General features: G+C 36.1%; 1 protein-coding gene across 32 annotated transcripts in view; it reads right to left on the minus strand.

Annotated features, from left to right (window-relative positions):
- The window catches only part of KDM4C (lysine demethylase 4C), a 460,147-nt gene that overhangs the window by 274,857 nt on the left and 161,351 nt on the right, over positions 1-23,939 (minus strand). For all 32 annotated transcript variants that reach the window (XM_072728386.1, XM_072728383.1, XM_072728376.1 and 29 more), the window contains one exon: positions 21,923-22,060. In XM_072728386.1, the coding sequence (XP_072584487.1) occupies positions 21,923-22,060 (138 nt within the window). The remainder of the gene's footprint in view (positions 1-21,922; positions 22,061-23,939) is intronic.

The following is a 23,939-nucleotide window of genomic DNA, read 5'->3' on the forward strand; positions in this document are numbered from 1 at the left end:
TTTTAACTATGGTAATTACCAATGAATTAAGATTGAAAGGTTCCTGGGGTGCCTGGGTGGCACAGCTGGTTGAGCACCTGACTTTTGGTTTGCCTTAGGGTCCTGATCTCAGGGTGATGGAACTGAGCTCTGCCTCCAGCTTGTGCTCAGAGTAGAGTCTGCTCAGAGATTCTCTCTCTGTCCCCTTCTATCCCTCCCCCTCATTCTCTCTCTCTCTCTCTAAAATAAATATATCTTTTTTAAAAATTGAGGGTTTTTTTTAAGATTTTGTTTGTTTTAGAGAGAAAGTGCATACACATGTTGGGGGAGCAGTGAGGAGCGTAGGGGCAGGGAAACAAATGGGGGAAGGCAGGAGGAAAGAATCTCAGAGAGACTCCACACTCAGCAGGAAGGCCCATAAGGAGCAGATCCCACCACCCTGAGATCAGGACCTGACCCATACCAAGAGTCCAACACTTAACTGACTGAGCAACCCAGGCACCCCCAAGAGGTTCTTCATATACTCAATGGCACTGCTTCTCAAACCTGACCACTAAATAAAATACACTGAGTGGCAAAGAAACACTCGCCCCATGCATATAAAAGTAAACACTAATCACCATCTCAGGTGTGCCAAGTTTCCTTAAAATATCCAGTTTTATTTTAAATATTCTTGTAAATTTTACATTCTGCCCCAAATTATAGTAATATTTGACTAAATAGGTTTTCAATTAATTTACTTAAATAACATTTAGGAATTAATTACAACTGCAGCTTAATAAGTAGTTTAAGTAGTACAACTACAGCTAAATATTAACCCACTATCTCTCATGTAATGCAAGTGGTATTTAGTACTTATATATTTTGTTTGCAATTTTTCAAAATGCAATTCAAATCTCACAGTCTTTTCCTTCATGGTATCTACCAATGGTACCCCACTTAGAAAGTCCTCCACAACCCAAGGATCAGATAAACATTCTCCTATATTTTCTTCTAATATGTTTAACATGATATATTAGCCGTGTAAAACTTTGTTGTAATGTGACAGAAATCTCAATTTATTTCCCTTTACTTGCCATCCACCTTCATCCTCTTGCTCTGTCAAACCCTAAAATACTGAAGTTTGTAAAAAGTGAGCACATATTTATCTACCTGTTTCATTAAATGATTTACTGCTATATTAAAAATCCAAATGAAAACATACTTTTGAGTTTTAATTTTTTTAAGATTTTAAGTAATCTCTACACCTAATATGGGGCTCAAACTTAAAACCCCAATTTCAAGAGTTGCATGCTCTCCCAACTGACAGCCAGGCACCCGAGTTTTAATTTTCTTTATTTTTTCCTGGAATGATTTTTATTTTATTTCAAAGCCTTTCTTTTTATTCCAATTTATGTTTCTATTTCATCTTACATAATTTTCCTAAGGTCTTTACCTCATTTTTATTTACATGCTATTTTTAATTAAAATTATATTTAAGGTATTTTTATATAAAAAACTGAAGAATATTCTATAATTCTGGGTACAGCATTTAATAGAAGAAATCTTTGAAATACCTGACAGTGGCAAAGCTCCATCTACATCTCTGGTGATTTTTCATAGCCATTACTGAATAGCTTGAATTTGTAAAATAAAATTTCTATCCCCATTACACATCAATGCCAGTGGATGTACTAGATCAGATAGTTATGACATGGACAGGTTGGTGAGCTGCAGGAGTAAAGAAATGTGTTGATATCTCAAGTCTTTCTGGTCTACGTTAGAGAGAGCCAGTACTGATCTTTGCAGCTCTCTGTGCCCTCTTTCCTACATGCATATGTATATCTATTCTCTTAGTCACAGCCACAGAATTAAGGACATCCCCTTCCATAAGTGCAAAGCTAGGGTTGGACAAAGAGCAAACTCTTTTCCTTTGTGTGTACATACCCAGCATATTAAAGAATTATATTTTTTTACTTACAAATACATTCAAGCTTTTTGCATTTTCAAAAATGTTTCATTTCTTGCTTTATTTTACAAAGAAGGAGGTCAATTAAAAAAAAAAAAAGAACAGAACATGGGATATTTTAGAACAGCTGTCTCAGCATTTGAACTTATCTCCCAGTAGTACAGTTTCTGTCTCTCTTGTACAACTGACTCAATAAAAATTTATTCCAGAACTACAGTCCATTAGTGTGCTCTGGACACAGCCCAAATGAAAACCAAAGAATAAATATTTTGACCTATTTAAAGTCCATCTGAACCCAGATGATAAGAATGCATTCCCCCACTGGGTACTTCCATAGTTGTATTCTGAAGGACAGTTAATAGCATGGCTGGTATGTATATCAGTCGTAGCTGCCCAACAGTGATAGGACATCGGATCTGCACCAGAAGTGTCATTATGGAACAGGAGTATTGGCTTACAACTAGTTCCTGGGACACATCTGGGAAGATAAATGCTGGAATGTACTGACGTACTGCCACAGCACAATTTCAAATGATAGGGATGCCAAACTGATTTTAAAAGTTTAATAAATGTCAACACTTCAGGAGAGAGAGAAGAAACAAACTTATTACTTGACACGTAGGAGTCACTAATCCAGTAACTATAATAATTATCTTATTTAGTCCTTACAACTAATCTATAATGTAGTATTATTATACCAACTTACAGAAATCTTGCTTAAAATGATACTACCTATAATTGACCAACCCAGGATTCAAGCTCAAACTGTCTAAATTAAATGTCTATTCTTCACAAGTAAATCCTACTTAATGTCCCCAACTAAGCTCCTTACACTCTTCACCTTCCAAAAGCTTATTAGCAAAAGAGCAAGCCCCACAGGTCTGAGTTATCTCAGGAGAATACTCTGTCCCTAAATGTTTGGTAAAGCTCCCATTTCTAAAAAGACTACTTCCTCACCCAGGAGGCTCACTGATGTGTTCTGCCCCCACTTCCTTATAAATAAGAAGTGCCTGACATGATGGGGTCTAGGTTGGGTCCTTCCACTGAAGCCCTTTCCCAGCTATATCCCATTCAAGTCCACCTCACTGTGGAAGAAATGAGACGTGGGGGGGGGGGGGGGGGGCGGTCCTGCACACACTGCTATTTGTCATCTTGCAAGTTTCCACCAATAAATTTTATTTTATTTTTGTGCTGTGTGTGTGTGAGCACACACTGCTCCTTTGCACAGCAGCTGCACTCTATAACATGTAAGGACCAAACCCATGAACAGCTTGCAAAAGACTTAGGCGTATTATAAATTTATTTCACAAAGAAAAGTACTTCAATTTGATGATATTTTAGGCTAAATGCACACACTTCCTACACATAAAATGAACATTTAAGAAACTAATCTAGAACGATTATAAATAGTACAAATATCTCTTACTACATTAAGTTACATTCATTTTTATCACATTCTATTCATATGAAACATATCAATTACAGATTTATAATCCATGAATATCTCCAAAGCCTCCATATGTCAAATTAGGTCAAATGCTATTAGGGAAACTCACTCTTGTCAAAAGACTTAGCAGGAAAATATTTGTGAAGAGACACTGCCCTCTGCTGGTTAATGATACACACTGTCCATGAATCTCTCATTTGACAACAAAAGTAATGAAAGACATTAATATTTAAGCACCGTGGTCCACGATACAATTTACAGAGTCTAATAGTGAGTTTTGGTTATACGGGAATGATAAACACACACATTGTACATGTCTTAGCAAGAGCTAATATACAATTTCAGGCTTTTACTACAACAAATACAGAACATTACATTCAATCTGCAAATGGTTTCAAAGCAAATTTCCATATTCATTCTTTCACCAATTTTTTATTTATTTTATTTATTTGAGAGAGACAGAGAGTGTGCATGTGCACATGCAGGAAAGAGAGGGAGAGGTAGGCTCCCTGTGAGCAGGAAGCCCAACATGGGGCTCAATCTCAGAACTCTAGGATCTTGAGGCAGACATTTAACTGACTGAGCCACACAGGCGCCCCAGCAATTTTTTAAATAATGTATATCAATGCTGTTTATTTTCATTTTAGAATCAATGATGAATATCACCCTACAGATCATTCAATAACTACAGGATAAAGTTTTAAATGCCTTAAAAGTACTATGAGCATGTACAGGCACATATTTATCACCCCTACAGTGAAATTTTGGTTACAAGTTTTGGCTATCTACTATCTTGAAGTAGATAAATTTCAGGACATCTGTACCACATACCTGTAAGATATATTTAGACCCCTTTATATAAACACTATTGAAAACTATAAAGATAATTTTATTAGATTTAAATAGCACAGAATAATACATAAAAACAGCCTTGTAAAAAGACAATTCCAACATGAGTACATAAAAGATGAGTGTCCCTGCATTATACACCTTGAATTCATTCCACTGTCTACAGGCCGTCATAGTTAACCATTTGTATCTTTCCATTTGTTTTTGTATGTTTTTAAAATAGTTTTTTAAAAGGTTCACTTCACACTACACAGAATACTTATCACCTTGATTTTACTTTACAATATATTTTGAAGATCTTTGTCACATCAGTACATATAGATTTAACCATTGTTTATAACAGCTATATAGTAGGGATTTTCCAAAAATCGAACTGATCCTCTACTGTTAGTAACAATACTTTCAAACTAGGGAAATAAGGGGAGTGCTATTAATATCTTTGTTTAATTGGCTACAAGAACGGTTTCTAGAATTCTTGACCTTTATCATAAATCTCATATTGTCTCCCTGAAATAAAATACACATATCACACATACCAACAACTACTATGCAGTATTGTTTTTATAAAAGTATGCCAAGCTAACATCTAGACGCAACTTGATTTTAAAATTCACATGAGTCTACAACTATACACGATAACTATATAAAAATAGGTAATTCTTCAGTGACTCAGAGAGAAATCATTAAAAATCAAAAGCTAAACATACCTATACAGAGGAAAAATGAACACCATATATTTGCGAAAAACATTATGTGAGTATTTATGTTTTTGCCTATTTAAAAACATTCACCCTCCATTAAAGAACCATTGAAACCTCACGGAAATAGTGAGCATGTCACCCTAAGAACAACACACTTAAACCATACAGCATCCCATCGATCTTTCTTCTTTATATGACTCTTTATACCACAATTAAAATCCCCAACTGAAAATACAAATAACTCTATAAATAGCACATTTTCAAGTTCAACCTTCCTCATTTGTGTTCAGTAATCCATACAACTCTATGATTAGTTCTTCTGTGGGCTTAAACCATAAGATACAAATGGCATAAAATAGGCTAGATATTTCCTCCCTTCACTTTGTTATAAATTTACTCTGAAGGTTTATTAATGAACAGCACAATCACAAACACCCTAGCTGTCATCAGGTTCCTTCCTGTTAAATTTACTGAAGCACATGCTCTAATGTCTGCACATCTCCACACACCTGCTTTGTAAAACCACAGACCTGCAGATTGAAACTGATTTTTAATAAGTTTTCCCTGCTTACAAACTGCCCAGTCCCAAAAGTCTATCATCCTCTGTTAAAAGTATAGTTCAGTGAACGAATGAATATTTAATCTATCGCTGGTCTTGACTTTCTGTTGAGTGCCTATTTCCCTCTGTGTCCTGTTTCCCTCTGCGCCCTGTTTCCCTCTGCGTCCTGTTTCCCTCTGTGTCCTATGTCTATCTCCCCAAGACTGGTTTCCTCACCCTTTGGTTTTCCAGCTTTTGATTCAAGTCAAAACCATTGTGTTTCATATGGATTTGGTTTCAAACCTATCTGGGAATGGCAGGCAAAGAAACATTTTCTCTGTCTTTGCTTCAGAGACAAACCCATGAAAGCAGAAGATCTAGAACTGCTAATTTACCCACTGAGGACCACTTTGTCCACAGACTCTACTGAGTAATTGAGACAACAGGTGGCTGGGAGCTGGACACATGACATTCACTGAAAAAAAATTCCTTCCATAGTTGTGCCTTTTTGGATTTAACCTATGGAGTTTCCATAAATAAGAAGCACCGTTTATTTACTTCAAAACTAAATAATCATAAAGTCTCAGAAAATACATTTGATTCAATCTGCTATGGTGTCCATCAGTTCCAGAAGGTAACTGAAGAAAAGAAAGGGGGGTGTGGAGGAGGGTGAGGCTCTGTTATAATGAAATCAACACAAACTACATTATATAAGTCTAATAAAACTAAACTCTTCATATGCCCACTGAAACTCTAGGTTTATAAATTTTCCCAACCTCACACTGTTCCTCTGAAAGTGCAATGAATTACACAGTCCAAATTATCTTATAAGTAATCACATCAGTTACTCAGTACTTAGACTTCAGGTTCTCCACTGCACAAGTCAGAAAGTGGATACTTTCAGTAATCTGGATCTGCACTTCCAACTCCTTTTCTTCATTTTTGCATATGCTATCTGACTAGCAAGATCGCCAATATGATCAAAAAGTAAAGTGTAACAGGAACTGAACAAGAATCTGTGCTCAGCATTAATATTTTTCAGTCCAGCACTGAGTAGCTGCATAAATCACAGACTGATTTAGCTTTGCCACAGACACCATTCATCTCAATAGGACTGGCAAACACATCTGTATAGTAACCGGGCAAAAATATACCATGAACTAATTGATCATAAAGAATCTATACCACAGAAATGCCTTCTAAGAAGCATTCCATTAACATTTACACTATAGTATAAACCTATGCACAAACCTAAGAACAGCAGCTTATCTAGTAAGATATCTTGATCATGCCTATTCAAACTAAACATTTTAGGGCTTAGGATTCAGCATTAATTATGAAGGTCTTGGGTATTAGCAGCACCAAAACTCAGGAAAACCTCTCCAACATTCTTTCTAATCAAATGTGAAATACTAAAGCATGAAATACATTTTCTAAAAATTATAACCATGTATCGAAATGGATGCCATTTTAGAGACATAATCTAGACATTTCAGAACTTTCAATATTCAGCATCAAGTAACTTACCACAGCCACATAGGGGGAAAATATGTAACAGAGAAAAGTTTCACACGGAGCAAGGAGGGTTTGGAATAGTGCTTTCTTAGAAATCTTTCCTTTCATCTATCCCTTCAATCCCTGCCAAGACAGCCTCCAATAATAAACAAATTAATGCTGCATTTGTTGTTCTTTAACTCAACTCTAGCATACCCCCCAAAATAGAAAAGTTTGCAGTAGACTTTTTAAATATAGATGGTATATGCTCTTTGGTTGTTTGATTTTAAGAATGACATAAAATTAAGGGGTATTTTAAGCACCATCTGCTCTCTTGCAACAATGGGCAATAATTTCCTGATTGTTATACGTCATGTGCATGTTTTAAATCAGAGTCTCCTTTATGATTATTGCAGTTGGTATTTTCTTATTTTTTGTAGCTCTTTTTGCCTATGTGTATATTTAGAAACCAGGCTGGGTTTATCCCCACTTAGCATCATTCCTATTTCAACTTCCCATTATCACAGAACTGTTGACAAAAGCTATTTAGTTACTTTTTCCTGTCATGTATTCCAAATTCACTGGGAGAATCCTTTATGAGGCCAAAGAAATACAATTCTAAAGAAACATTAAAATTTTTATGACCAATCTAATCCTTCAAATCTGAGAACTCAGTTAAGAATGCTGTTATTCGATAAAACAATGATGGCATTAACTATCTTCCAGTATGAACTGTGGTGAAATACACTGAGATGGCCAGTGCAGGCAGGGCTCATCAACAAAGACAGGACTGGAAACGTGCAAGTGCACCAGGTCCACATAGCCATCTGCTCTGCATGGAGGGAATGAAATTGAGCAAAGAACGAAGACTTTCATTTTTGAAGTCCTGATTTGTTAACAAGATCTGTGCAATGAACTCTCATGCACTACTGTAGTTCTACGATGCCCCTCAGAAAAAAAATCCACCACAAACCACCTGTCATACTCTACGGGGACAAGCCAGAAGATTTTCCTAATAAATGTCTATACTCTAAAAATGTTTTACTGGTATAAATGAAAGATACATTAAAAGGAAAAAATGTTAAAAGACTTTAGAAACCAATGTTTACAATATTAATCAACTTTGTGTAGATTTTTTAAAAGATATATATAGACTTATACTGATATTCTTGAAGGGATATACAAGTTATTCACAAGCTTTACTTCTAGGGAAGGGACTGGAAGGGGTGTCATTAGATATTTTTCTGTACTCTAATTGTTTTTTAATATATGGACACATTGGGGATCCCTGGGTGGCTCAGTGGTTTGGCGCCTGCCTTTGGCCCGGGGCATGATCCTGGAGTCCTGGGATCGAGTCCCACGTCAGGCTCCCTGCATGGAGCCTGCTTCTCCCTCCTCCTGTGTCTCTGCCTCTCTCTCTCTCTCTCTATGTCTATCATAAATAAATGAATAAATAATAAATGTTTTTTAAAAATATATGGACACATTAATTTTTTCTTTTATCTTTATACATTTTAACAATGAGTATTTGGGTAATAATATTAAGGGCCATAGTTATTTCCTTTCAAATGATTTTCTGTAAAATTAAAAGGATTCTAATACATGGACACACCATAATTTACTCAATGAGTCCCAGTTATCACTGGACATTTTAGTTATAATTCAATTTTTGCTGATACGATTGTACTACAACAATCATTTTTGTCAGTGAAATTTTTCCTGCATTTCTGATTATTTCCTAGGAGTGTCAGAATAGGTCAAGGGCATGAGATGTCAAGGGCTATTGATACATACTACCTACATGCTTTTTAGGATGCTTATACCAATTACACTGCCACTTAACAGAAGTGCAGAGTGCCCACTCTAGCAACTACATTCTCATGAGCAATGGGAATTTTCCTTTTATCTTTACTAATATAAAAAAAAGAAATCCTTCACTATTACTTTGAATAATACTGAGGTTTAAACAATTTTTTAATTTTATTTACCTGCAAAGAAACAGGTTTTGAAAATCATCAGAACAATTTGATTTATAAAAATTAATACTTACATTAATACTGACCCAGAATATACATTCCCAAAAACTGGAAATACTCTACCATGAATCACTGGAATTATTACTAGGCCTTATAAAAACATCTGTTAGGAAAATTTAGAAAGTTGCTGGAAACTACCTACTTTTGTATTGTAACTCAAATAAAAACCTGGAGTATATGAAAGCCATGTGTGGACTAGAGTCAATCTTAACAGAAATCTCTAATATCCATGATGGTTTTCTTTCCAGGGATTTACAACACATGATTTTTCAGATTCACCACAGGGCTCCAGAGCTAGAGTATGCTTTTGAAGACATAAGCAACAGCCCCTCCAAATATCTCCCCTTAGCAGTCTGTCCCACAGAAGCCCAAGTGCTACTGCTGGGTGATGTCACTTCTTTTCTTTTCATATTGCCCTCGTGTTGGCAGAAAGTAAGAGTTGAATGAATGTGAGAAATCAGTAGAAATATATAAAGCAATCCATCTGCCCAGACTGCTGTTACCATTCATCCTGCAAATACTATCCCCACAGCCACAGTTTCTCAGCACCTCAGGCCTGAACTCTGCCAACCTTCTCCAAATTAGTATCAGGGAGTTCCCTGCCTTAGAAATGACCCATGATGGATCGCTTTTTTAAATGCTGAAAGAGGCATGTTGCTAAATGACTGCACCAGCTATGGCTGCCATCCTCACCACAGGTTGATGAGACAAGGGTGAAAGCCCTCCCTACAGATAGGAAAACGGAGGCTCACAGAGGCAGGTTACACAGTAGCCCAACACAGAACCAGAATTCTAACACATGTCTGTGTCACTGAGTTGGATTTTGTTTACCAGCACTTGAATTTGCCATCAAGAATGGATAAAGAAGATGTGGTTTATGTATACAATGGAATATTATTCAGCCATTAGAAATGACAAATACCCACCATTTGCTTCAATGTGGATGGAACTGGAGGGTATTATGCTGAGTGAAATGAATCAATCAGAGAAGGACAAACATGATATGGTCTCATTCATTTGGGGAATATAAATAATAGTGAAAGGGAATAGAAGGGAAGGGAGAAGAAATGGGTAGGAAATATCAGAAAGGGAGACAGAACATGAAGACTCCTAACTCTGGGAAACGAACTAGGAGTGGTGGAAGGAGAGGAGGGCGGGGGGTGGGGGTGAATGGGTGACGGGCACTGAGTGGGGCACTTGAGGGGATGAGCACAGGGTGTTATTCTGTATGCTGGCAAATTGAACAGCCATAAAAAATAAATTTATTATTAATAAAAAGAATTTGCCATCAAAACTCTTATTAGAGAAGGAATTATAACAGAGATGGAGAAATGAACACTTATATCTCTGACGAAGTTATGATAAATAACTCTGAGACAAAGCCGGCTTTCTCTAGACTTAGATTTTAACCAGAACTGTTTCAGCTCTCTGATCTTTAAGATCAGCAGTCCCCTTATGACTGCAGGCTGCACGCGTCAATGCTGTCTCATGGCCATCTAGAGAGATGAGCTTCCAAACACTCTCAGAGGCAAGCTAGCGTTTTCCTCCATCCCCATGAACCCAACCAACCCTCCTTCCTTTAAGGCCAGCAATTGGCCAACTGAACTGACCCATCTTCACTGGAAAAAGAAACAGATAGATTTCCCTTAGACCAGTCAGACCTGGAATTCTGGAAGAAAGATGCACATATATCTACTCAGTTCTCATCACAACTTTTCAAGGCTCTTTACAAATTCAATTGCATTTACTTCTCATAACAACTATAAAGAGGCTATAATCTCCATTTTACATATGAGAAAAGGGAAATTTGAACAGGTGAGTTAAGTACTCACTCCAATCACAAAGCTAGTAAAAGTAAAAGTCAGAATTTCAATCAGTCCGACTAAACCTTGAACTTGCATCCCGTCACCACTACACAACTATGCTTCCCTTCTACAGGAGGAAAATGAAGTTCCGCGTAATTACATACACAGCCTGAGATTCAAGACAAAGTATATTACTCTCCAGAGGGTCTACCAGGTCCACACCCTGCGTCATTCCCTTTAGTGTGATTCACACAGCACTCCTACCCAATCACAGAACCTAAATAACTGTTTGAGTTCTATTTCTAATTAAGTATATTGAAAGGAGAAGCAAGTTATAATTAATTTTATAAAACTAACTTTGATATTACATGTAGAACTTAACACATGCTAAATTCTTCTTCTTTAAAATGTTTTTCTAGCCTTTTCCTAAAAGCTTATAAAATAATAGCAATAATAATAAATATATGTACATATGCAATCTTCATCCCCAACCCCTCAAAATACTAGTATGTCTGATTATCCAACAGATGATTCTCCAATATTAAGATTTCATTTCTTCATATTTTTTAAGTAGGCTCCACGCCTACTGTGGAGCCCTCATTTCTTCATATTTTTAAATGACCATATAACTCTAAGTTGAAATTTCCCTTAACCATTTATTCATTGCTCATACTCAAGTAGAATAAAAATAAAAATATTAAACAGAAACCAAAAGAGACAGATAAAACCATCATAAATGCTACACCCAAGAAGCAACAAGGCATACAAGTATTGATACTGTCCTCACTTAAAGGCAGCATATGAAAAAATGCAAATTAACCAATACAAATAGAAGTCAAAAAATAATGCCTGGAACAATCAACTGTAAGCACTCAATTTGGTAGATAGTGCCACAAAGAATTCATTAGTGCTTTAAGCTGTCATGTTGGAAATCATCCCTCCATAGAATCCAGAGTGTTCAGAAGACACTTTTGTTTTGCCTTTCTTGTTTTAAAAAGAAGCAAAAAACTATTACCGGCCACAACTTACAGGGGATAAAATTATAGTAAATTAAAAATAACAGGCATAGCTAAACAAAGGAGAGAACTAGGGGACCCCTGGGTGGCACAGTGGTTTAGCGCCTGCCTTCGGCCCAGGGTGTGATCCTGGAGTCCCGGGATCAAGTCCCGCATCAGGCTCCCTGCCTGGAGCCTGCTTCTCCCTCTGCCTGTGTCTCTGCCTCTCTGTGTGTCTCCCATGAATAAACAAATAAAATCTTAAAAAAAAAAAAAAAGGAGAGAACTAAGTACTGAGCTTCTATATTACATGATCCTATTTCAGGGTCTGCCTAACTGGGGCCACCTTTCCTCTATGAATTGGCTAACACTCTGATTCTTCTCATTACAAAGGTGCAGCACTATTAGAACAGTAATAAAGAGTAATCATGGGTTCCATCACCCATTCTTTATTTCCTTTGATATTTAAATATCAAAACCTTGTCCAGCTATATACCTTCATTACTTTCAGCTTTCTGCCTGAGTATGGTCCCTACTGCTGACAGAAAGTGCTCCCAGGGTTACAGCCTTTGTGGGGAATTTCCAGGGTATAGTTATGACAAGCAGTTCTAAAGAGGTGTGTTCTATTACCTTGCTCAGAGCAGAGGAAAGATAGATTTATGTATTTACAGATGAGAGTCTAATTATAGCCACTGACCCTCAGTGAAATCCCATTAAAACTTTCTTTTGATTCAAAGAGGTCCTATCAAATGATCAAGTAAGCAAGACTCCAATATCAAAGCTTCAAATGAAACATCTACACATGTTACTCTTACTGTATCAGCAGAGAAGAGTATCTCAAAGGAAAGGGAACAATGACTTTGGCTGGTATGCCTTATTTAAGAAGTCCTAATTCATGGGGGCACCTGAATGGCTCAGTTGGTTAAGCATCAGACTTTGGCTGAGGTTACAAATTTAGGGTCCTGGGACTGAGCCATGCGTCCTTGCCCAGGAGCTATGTGTCCTCGCTCAGCAGAGTCTGCTTATTCTTCTCCCTTTCTCTCTGTACCTCCCCCAACTCCTACTCACAGGCACACTTTCTCTCTCAAAAAGAAAAGAAGAAAAAAAAGAAAGAAAGAAGAGAAGAGAAGAGAAGAGAAGAGAAGAGAAGAGAAGAGAAAAAAAGAAAAGAAAAGAAAAGAAAAGAAAAGAAAGAAAAGAAAAGAAAGAAAGAAAAGAAAAAAGAAAAGAAAGAAAAGAAGAAGGAAAAGAAAAGAAAGAAAAGAAAAGAAAAGAATTCCTAATTCATATTTAGCTCTTCCATCAGGAAAGAAAAATCAGTATGTAGCTGGGCTAAGGGCTCAGACCCCAGTGGAAGAATTCTTCCCAAGTACTCCTTTAACTAGCTTTTTCTTTAAGTTACCACATTTTATCAAGAGACTACAAAGATCCTTTGAAGATAGCCATTATGTAAGAGCAAACAGTCAGCAACCAGATCATAAAGTTATCAAGTGAATCAAACCACCAGCAAGAGGGTCAGTCATTGGCAAACAGCAGTGCCTATATTCAAATCCAACCCCACAAGCTACAAATGGTGTTCCTCCTCGTTTATTCATTGGTCATACTATAGTACTGATATTAGCTGCCTCCCACCTCATGTGTGATCATATGTCTAACTACAGATTTTAAATAAAGTTAGGAACAGAACCACTACTTTAAGATGATAGTCTCAACAAGGTAGAGTGATTATCGGTGGCAGAGGGAGGATTGACTATATTCAAATGGTCCATGTTTTTTTTTTTTTCTTGCATTATGCCCAAGCTTTGCAAACCATTTCCTTTTCTGTCATGATATCTTAGGCTTTACCATCTGAATTGATGTGATAAGTGAAGGAGAGAAAATGGATTTCAGATACAAACTGGAAAGCTATAAGTTCTCAAGAGGAAAATTTTTAAATGTAATAAATTTATACATTACATTTGTAATCATTTTGAACTGTGTAACAGAGCAGTCAATGAATGTTAGCTAAAATGTGAAAAAGACAACAATGTCTACATAAGAAAAAAACAAAATATAGACAAGATTCCTATGTTTGAATCCTGGTAATGATGTTCTTAACTAAATGGCCTTGGGCAAGAAGTCACTTAATCACTCAACAAATTATTTCTTGTGCACCAAGTAGGTGCTGAGTAGAGAAGACAAAATGATACTAATAATATTTTTGGTACTAATAATTTTTTTACTCCCTACCCTTACAGAGCTCTTATTCTACTGCAAGGGAGACAAACAAATTAGGATATTATACACAGTATGCCAGAGAGTAGTAAGAAGAAAATAAAGCTTAAAAGAGATACAAGGATTATGGAAGGAGGGAGTAAGATAAAATTGTTTCCATATTATTTTAAATAGAGTATTTACCTCTCTGATAATTTATATTCAGCTTTGATAACCCAAATACACTACTGTATAATCATATTATTATTAGAGATAAAGAGTTTATTTTATACTATTTTTACATAATGGAAAAAAGTGGGAAAAACTAAGAGGGGATTAAAAAAAGAATTTCCAAAATAGTTATAAATCCAGTACACTAGAAAAAAGCTCGTAAGTTAATCTTAGAAATAGCTATATACAGTAGTCTTTTACCTTTAACACTCATCCTCCTCTGAGATCTTTTCCAACATACTTTCTTCTTTCCTCTAAAAATGCTGAAGGGCACAATCAAACAAAATCCGTGAAACAGCCAATTCTAGATATGCCCAAAATACCTATTAATTCTTATAGAAAAAGGACTATTAATAATATACTTGAAAATTATTATACATCTCCAATTTACAAATGGATTCTACATTGATGGTTTAGAACCTAAAATATCTTTCAGTAGATAAAAAAAAAATATTATATGATGTTGAAGGACCTCAATCCAAACAACAAAGGTCTATGTAATTCACTAAAGACCTGAGATTTTCAACCCAAAGCATCTACCAGATTCTGCTAGGGGGATTTTTAAAATTCAAATACTTATATCTACTCACCAGAGATATCATTATCCTACTGGTCTGGGTGGGGCCAAAGCCCCACAGGGTTAAGAAAAGCTCCTACAGACTCTTAGCTCCAAGAGACAGAGATCACACTTGTATTATTTACTTCCTTAACCATAGCACAGGGCCCACCCAGCACAAACAGGACTTAAACATGCCAGGAACTTGTCATTTACTTAATTTCCCAGCCTTCCTTACAGTTATGGCTGGCCACAGAATATAAAAGGAAGTTTTCAGGTGGACTTCAAGGAAATATTTTCCTCCCCAAGAGAGGAAGGTGGATGAGCCACCTTCTCATACTGTCTTCTTCCTTCCTGTCCTTGGAGAGAACATGCCTGGAGTAAACACTAGTGAACACCCTCCCACAAAAATCAGTAAGACAGGAAAGCCTGAGTGGCTCATCGGTTGAGCGTCTGCCTTCAGCTCAGGGCGTGATCCTGGAGACCCAGGATTGAGTGCCGCATCAGGCTCCCTGCATGGAGCCTGCTTCTCCCTCTGCCTGTGTCTCTGCCTCTCTCTCCCCCTCTCTTTCTGTGTCTCTCATGAATAAATAAATAAAATCTTTAAAAATAAAACAAAGATCACTAAACAGAAGAACAGGAAGAGCAGGGGACTTCAGGACACTGCTGAGCAGTTACATCAACCCTGGGATCCCTCAAGGAAGGTAACAACACTCTACTAGATGAACCACTATTTGTTTCATCAGTGGTAGCTGTGGATGTGGGTGGAGGGATGCAGGAAACGCTGCATGGGAAAGAATGAAAGCTGTTGGGAACCAGGCTATCTGACTGCTATAAATTCTGGCGGTACCCAAAGCCCAGCTGATTCTCCCATCATCCCTTTCCTCCTGCAAGGGGCTGGCTAGCTTGCTTCCCTCAAACATCCCCAGGTATGCTTCCCACACCTCTCTTTCTGGGTCACCACTAGCTAGAATACACATCCCCAACTTTCCCTCTCTTTTCCAAATACCTATCTGGGACAGTCTTCTGTAGATTTTTTTTGCTATGTATTTACTACTATAAACATTGAATAAATACAGAAAAGGTAAAAGATGGTTAAAAAAAAAAAATCCCAAAGTTTCAAAAGTCCTGCAATAGAATCTGGTTCCTTGGTAATCGTAAGAAAAGGTAGATGTGCCCTCAATTTTGTTCTAACTCCCCAGTTAGGGTATAAGCTCCCCCTCACAACTTACAACTCAAGAATCTCGAAAGTGATCCCACAAATCATGTAGCGGACTGGCACCTATTTAATCCAATGTATCCAGGGAGATGAGTCCAGAAAAGAATAGCACCCTAGGGGTCAACCTTCTGCCTCTGATCCCAGCCTCATCATCCTCATTTTATGCATCATTCCTCTTCTCCTTCCCCCTCATTTGAGAAAAGAGGTGGTAGAGGGCAGAAGGCATCAGATTATCTCTTAACTGGCACCATCACAGAAATGCCATGAAGTAATATGGATAACATGCCCTGGACAAGGCCTAGCATATTATGAACAATCTCAGCAATCATTACTACCAAAGTATATGAAAGCAAAATAACTTAAATTAATTTTTTCTTATTAGAGTATGTAAGTTATTCAAAGAAGCCAATTTACTTTTTCTTAAGGCACTGACTTAAAGCCTCAAAAACAGATATTACCTTGATTTCAGTTTAGCAACTAAATATCAGTGTCATAAACCATATAACTCAAATCCTAAAATCCAGCAAATTTAACTTAGCAATAAATAAAATTGGGCTCCCCAGCTCTGAGGACTTGAGCCCCCAATATCTGTCCTGCAGACACAATATATACTGATCAACTGGCTTTCTACTACATGACTTGAAGTCTCAGATTTTCTGAATCCCACAATTTAATACTTTATTAGAATAAAATGGGGATATAATATGAATATTTTCTTTCTTAATACCTCTCCAGGTATATAACTACTAAATCCTCAGTTAGAGTACAAGCTCCAAAGGACATGACTTCATATGCTTCTGTTTCTCTATGTGGTATTTTGTACTCTATGTTGTACCACCAGCACCCAAGAAATAGAAACAAAGTAGAGGTAAAAAGAGAAAATGAGACTATAAAATATCTCATTTAATATATCTCATATAAATATCTCATATAAATATAAAAGTTCATATTACATATGCCACATCAGACACTCAAAACCAGAATGCAGGACTATTAGTCGACATTTCCTTTCTTTCACATGCTCTAACAATAGAGAAATTCTGTGATCTAAAAGCATATTAAAATATAACATAGGGACTCATCATTAAAATGATTCCTGATTCTTTTTTTAAAAACTGTCCAAGATTAAAGATTTTTTTGAAAGGGTGCTACCTGATTTAAGAATAACAAAGTCTAATTCTAGAAAAGAATTAAAACATAAAATGGAATGAAGCTATATCACAGCTTTTGTATGCAAGACAATTTAATAATTGAAATCCATTCTACATTAAAAGGAAATCAATTTCAAAATTCTAATTTCTAAACTTGTTCAAACATTTAAGGATTCAGATGTCAGAATGCTTTAAAATTATATTCTGAAATAACTCTCCTGAAGTTCATTAGAGAACATTCCCAGCTCTGCAGTACAATATTTCAACTTTCTGGCATATCATGTTAATAGATTATAACTTAAAATAAAATTAATGCAAAATAGAGGTATCATTTTAGAGCCACCAAGCACTACCTTTTCTTCCAGGAAGATAACATTATTTATAGTGCCATCAATAAGTCTTTCACACTGCACACATGGTCATAAATACACTACTTCTGATGGTGTAGGCTAGATATGACTGTCCCCAAGACAATGATTCTTTTTACTCAAGAAAATCAGTACAGTAAATAACTTTTCTTCCCTTCGAGACAATCACAGTGCTTGAGGCTGCTGCGACACAAAAACAAAATATCTTCACAAATGTCTCCAAACAGTCAAGCTGAAAATCTAAGCCAAAGTTTCATTTAACAGCCTGTCAATTTTTTGATGTGAAGCTAATGAATGCAGTGGCAAACAAATCCATCAAACCCAACATCAAAACAACTGCACTTCATCCTACCAAACGGAAAAATGAAATACAACCTGCAGGCCAGCTCTTTGATCCAACCTAGCCAGGAAGCAGACCTGTGAGTGCCACAGCTGCTGCACAGAAGTAATCATGGACTCCATTTCACAACAGAAGGAGAGAATGCTCCAGAAATGGAAAACATTCATCTCAAATATGCACCAGTATCTTATTTCAATTGTAAAGTGTTACCTAGTTTTAAATCTCTATCAGAAAAAAACAGAGCATTTCATTCTACATTACTCTGATGCTCAAAGCTATAAAGATGCCTAAAATAAATAACTAGATAGTATGTTCCACTCATACTACAGTTTTGAAAATGGAGATTTATTAAAAGCCCTTCTGCTCTTTATAAAAGCTCCTTGAGGACAAAGAAAACACATCTTTCTTCTTTGTACAAACATGTAACACAATTCCTACTGCAAAGGAGGAATTCACTAAGCACTCTCTTCAGCTGAACTCTGCCTAACCCAATCGGCAAACGGGCATGTAGCTACCTAGAACATTCCTCTCAGTTTTTCTTCAGTGAAAATCTTATCTCTGATTAATGAAATGGGAAATTACATAACCCCCTTCTTAGGTAGGTGAGTTCTCTTAAAGGCAAGGCCGTTGTATTCTGGAGTATCATACAGGATTTTTCTGAATAAAAATCACCAATATCGGGGCACCAGGGTGGCTCAGTGGTTGAGCATCTGCCTTTGGCTCAGGGCGTGAACTGAGGTCATGTGGTGGAGTCCCACATTAGGCTCCCCACAGGGAGCCTACTTCTCCCTCTGCCTCTGTCTCTCTGTGTCTCTCATGAATAAATAAATAAAATCTTAAAAAAAAATCACCAATATCTCCAATATTATCAATGAACCTGGGGTTATCTTTTCAAAATCTAATGTTTTGGTGTTTTTTTTTTTTCAATTCAAAAATAGGCTTTCGTAAAGCTCTTTTCTCAGTCATTGAATTAGAAATATTGGTCTGTAATAAGTAAAATATAACAAGTAGAGACCGCTACATTGTGTACCACGTTAATTCTGTTCCATAAAGTGGCATTGTCTTGGGAGCTTTTACATACTCCTATCAACCCCATGGGACAGATAAAGGACATCTCATTCCCTCTACTGCTTCAACTACTATGAAACAGCATGCTATTATCTTTTAAATTATGTCCCCCCTAAAAGCATAAGTCATCATCACTTGTGAATAATTACTATTCCAATAGCTATCACTTAGAATTAACTGAGTAAGGCAAAAAATTAAGGCTAAAATTTGTTAGCTTAAGAATTAATTCAGGTATCCTCAAAGCTAAAAGTCTTTCAAGTGCAGTTCATAATGAATCCATTATACATCTGTCCCCAGCAAAACAGAAAAACTAACTGCCCAATCACAAATTAAGAAATAGCCTTGGAGATCAATAAAAATGTGTCAAATAACTGATAAAAACACCAAAATAGGCACAAAAATGTCATCACAGCACCCTACAAAATAAGAGAACTTATGTACTAATAGCCAAGAAAATATTAAAATTGAGGGATATAATGTAAGAAAGCATAAGTATGTTTTAGTGAGACATTCAAAACTGTACCCATTAAAATTTAGTTTCCAATTTTTGTACAGAATAACTGAAATTAGTTACATCTACTCAAAGCAGATTCTTAATATATACCCATGTCAGTTATTACCTGGAACTCTCTGTGGTAGACAGAACACTGCCCTTACCTTCCTACTCCCAATAAGAAAGATACCCATGTCCTAATTCCTGCAATCTGTGAATATGTCACCTCACATGACAAAAGGGATTTTGTGGATCGCTTGTTCTGACACGTAGGAGATCACATGGAAGGACCTGAGAGATGCCTCTAGGAGCAAAGATCTGGATGACAGGTAGCAAGAAGATGGACTCAGTGCTACAACTGCAAGGAACTGAATTCAGCCAATCACCTGACTGAGCATCTCCAGTAAGAAATGCAGCCCTGCAAACATCTTGATTTTTGCTTGGTAAGACTAATAGCAACTTAAAACTTACAGAACCATAAGATGTAAGTGGTATTGTTTTAAACTACTACTTTTATGGTCATTTGCTTCAGCAGCAATAGAAAACAAATACATTCTCAGAGCAGCACCACATACCAAAAAGAAAGGAAAGCCTGGAGATAACATCTAAAAATATCTCAAAAAATAAAAAAATGTAAAAACACCTAAAAATATCTCAAACACATGCAATTAAGACAATTTTTAATTAACTAGTAAAAACTGCATTTTGGTCATTGAACAATTTTGTACCTAGCAAAACACAAGAACCCAGACAGTCATATTCCTTAACTAAATTGAATGACATAAATCCACACAGCATGAGTGGATATCCACATACCTAAGGTTTTTCTCCCTCATAACATATCTATTGGGGTGGAGAGGTATTTCTAATCCATACAGATAGAAACAAACAAAATAAACAAATGACTTTCCTAAGGATATATGACTAGCTAGAAGAAAAGTTAGACTTTAGATCCCTGCCTCCTCCTCCAGCATAGTGTGCTTAACAGTCCCATAATCCTCAGCTGTCACTATGACTTCAGAGAGGACCACTACCCAACCTCTCTTCCTTGGTCCACACCCCAGTCCCACTCTATAACCACAAAGAAATGTGGAAACCCACCCAGGAAATTTTAGCTTTGGGGAGAAGTTAGTCTAGCCAATATCATGAATTAGATCTGAAACCCATGGTAAAAAAGCACCAACTAATTTTTCTGGTACTGAACAGCTGTGATAGCTGATTAATTATGTCACTGATTAAAGATATGAATCATAAAATAATATATCTGGTTATAACTATGGGTCTATGCCTCTATTCCAATGCAGATACAAGCATTACCTTTCTGTGAAAGGACTCCAAGTAGCTGGCCAAGGCACATACCCTGAGTTTTCTTTTTTTTTTTTAGGTTTATTATAATATGTAAGATGCATAATAGGAAGAAGTAGTTCAGCTCTGTTCCTTTCTAAATTACCCCTCATAAATAGAAATTACTCAGAACAGAAAAAGTCTTCTAATAGCAAGAGCTTTCCTTTTTTACAAGTTCATACAAATGCTTCCCAGGAGGCCAAAGGGATGGCTATATTTTATTTTAATATATTATATAATTTTCTATATACACATATAAATTAAACCTAGTGTTCTCTTTCCTGAATATATTTCTATCCAAGTTCACCCAATAGTTCCACATGCAAGTTTTATCAATGTAGAGTGAATAATACTCACTATACCATGCAGTGGCCAAGATACAGCCACATAAATTGTATGTGTCATTTTCCACTAAATCTGTGTCAATTTTACATACTCTGTAAAACCTAGTTTCACTTAGAAGTAGCCCTCTGCCAGCCTGTACTTCTGCCTTCAAAGCCACAGAAAAGAAAGCAACCTAATGGAAGCTACCACCTCTTTAAAGATGTCCTCTATTTAACACTGCAGGGGAGGGCTGATTAAATTTAATAGAAGTAGCTTTTGAATGAAAATGTACAGTATGTGAACTAAATTAAATATACTGAGCAGGAGATGCAAAATTTTATACCAAATTTAACATAAAGATATATTTCTTGTTAAAGTATGTTCTACATTACTTTCAAGAAACTCATTTTTGCACTAAAGGCAGTTTTAATCATGTCTTCCTACTTCATCCCTCCATCTCTTACTAGAGTTTTAACATACACTTTCATTGTTGTTTTCTGAGCCATAGACTAAACTCAATATGGAGAGAGCCAAGTCTACCTAACATGGAGCCACAGGGAGCCACTAGAAAATCTCACAAAAAAAAGAAATGGTGGCTGTAAGAAAGAAAGCAAACATCAGTTGTAGAAAATTACCTCTGTTCCACATTAATCTCAAAACAGAAAACTATAACTACAAATGATAATATAGGTAATGTAAAATAAATATATCTAGTCAAATAAATTATTGAGGTGAGAAGCACACAATATCAATGAGAGAAAAAGTGTTACATGTGATCTTAGATTTTCTACAATAACCAGAATACACATTTAATTTATGCTTTATTCTTAAGGCATAACTTACCAATTTAGCAACTTTCCCATAGTCAATCCATCTGACTGTAGCAAAATTTGTAGATTCTGCACAGTTGAAACCATGATTAAAACCAGCATGGTAGCCATATGGAAAAGTGATCATAAATTCTCCAGCCTCCTGAGTGATCTGTAGGGTAGAAAACATATAATATTTTCCAATTATAAGACTTTCCAAATTGCAAATACAATTAAAATATATTTCCTACAAAAAAAGTACCATGCTAGCAGAGCTATCTAATAGAAAAGAAGTAGCCCAGATCTTTACCCAATCCATTAATAGTTCTTCAGGAAACTTTAAAGACTTTTCTAAATAGGGTGTGACCCTCTGGCAATGTTGTTCAATCATTGAATCCATAATCAAAGATGCTATATTTTATTCAAAAGTATCTTTATCTAAGAAAATTTGTTCATGTTAGCAATCAATGTACATATTTAATATTTTAAAAATTCAGATTATTGGAGTTATATAATAGGGCCTATAATAGGACCTATTTTGACTGATGTTTTCAAAGCTAGAGCTATAAAAACCCCAATAATACATGCTCAATAGGCTTTACTATGAATTCCACTGCTAAAGAATTGGTAGTATTCACCAAATTATTCTTTCATAATATTCAGAAAACATTCAATTAACTCTATTCCATTTAATAGTAAAATTTCTATCAAAGAATTATTCAAATAGGTATGTGTGAGTGCATATAATTAAACTGGGGTATATCAGCTAGAATTTAAAAGCAAACATGAAAAATATATTTACCCCATTCCTATTTTTTAGGTTAAACATATTTGGCTTTTTATAATCACCAAAACACACAAAATACACCTTGAGCTATAAAAAAATAATACAGCAAAATTTTTCTGTGTTTTTAATTTACCTCTTCTACAACAGATTATCAAATTTATTATGTATGGTTCGGGTTTCAGTCCTGAAATGCTGAGAAATGAGTATGTGGCTGGGCATGGGTATATAATATAAATATACAGGAAACATACTGTGTAAAGACAGAGGTACTAAATGCAATTCAGTTGCCATTTTAGGTATGCTAAAATGTTGTGTATGGACGTATTTTCTTTCACAACATGTCTGAAATTTATCTCATCACCCTCTCCCCCAGCCCAGGAGGTGTTCTACTGAACACCTGGCAGCAACTCCACTGCCACCTGGCCCACAAAGAATGGCTCATCAATGTCCAACATCGTTCCAGTTCCATCACTCTGAGCCACACTTCCCTGTACTATGTGATAAAACTCACCTGGTCAACTGTTTCTAACCCTACACAGACAGGTGAAGAAACTAGGGCTGCTGCCACTGAGGTAAGGAAAATATCTTCACTGCTCCATTGAATCCCACCCACAATCCTTCTCTACTCTGCCTAAAAAATCCTGCTCTTACCATGTTGAAAAAGAGCACCTGTTCCCATTGAAAATGACTCTAAGTTTTGTTTCCATGTAACTTCTAGCAACAGTCCATCCCAGTTAGCCAAAATATAAGTTGGTTATACTACTTCTGTGTAACACATCGATAAGAAAGCACAGTAACAGAAAAGAACAAGTCCCTTTTATTATAAGACCAAATAATCACAATTCCATGTCATAAAAGAAGTTGAAAAGGAAAGTACACATAATTAAAAGCAGACATTATCAATTAAACATACTTTTTCATACACACACACACACACATATATACACACAATAATATGAAAATACATTGAAAGGAGGAGGAAAATAATGTTACTGTAAAATGATTGCCTAAAAGAGGGTCAAACTGAAGAGAAAGAATGTGTTCTTATAAAGCCCTCTTACAGATCATCTTTTTTCATCCTCATAATTAGCCCTATTAAGTACTATTATTATCATCATTTTCCAGCTAAAGAAATGGAAGCTCAGAAAAATTACATAATTTGTCTAAATGACAGAATCAGGAATGAACATGTAAGTTTAATTTGGAAGTCTATGCTACTCTCTCCCATGGTACATTATCATCATCAGACAATAAGCTTCTTGAG

The sequence above is a fragment of the Vulpes vulpes genome, chromosome 12, assembly GCF_048418805.1.
Source record: "Vulpes vulpes isolate BD-2025 chromosome 12, VulVul3, whole genome shotgun sequence".
Taxonomy (NCBI): domain Eukaryota; kingdom Metazoa; phylum Chordata; class Mammalia; order Carnivora; family Canidae; genus Vulpes; species Vulpes vulpes.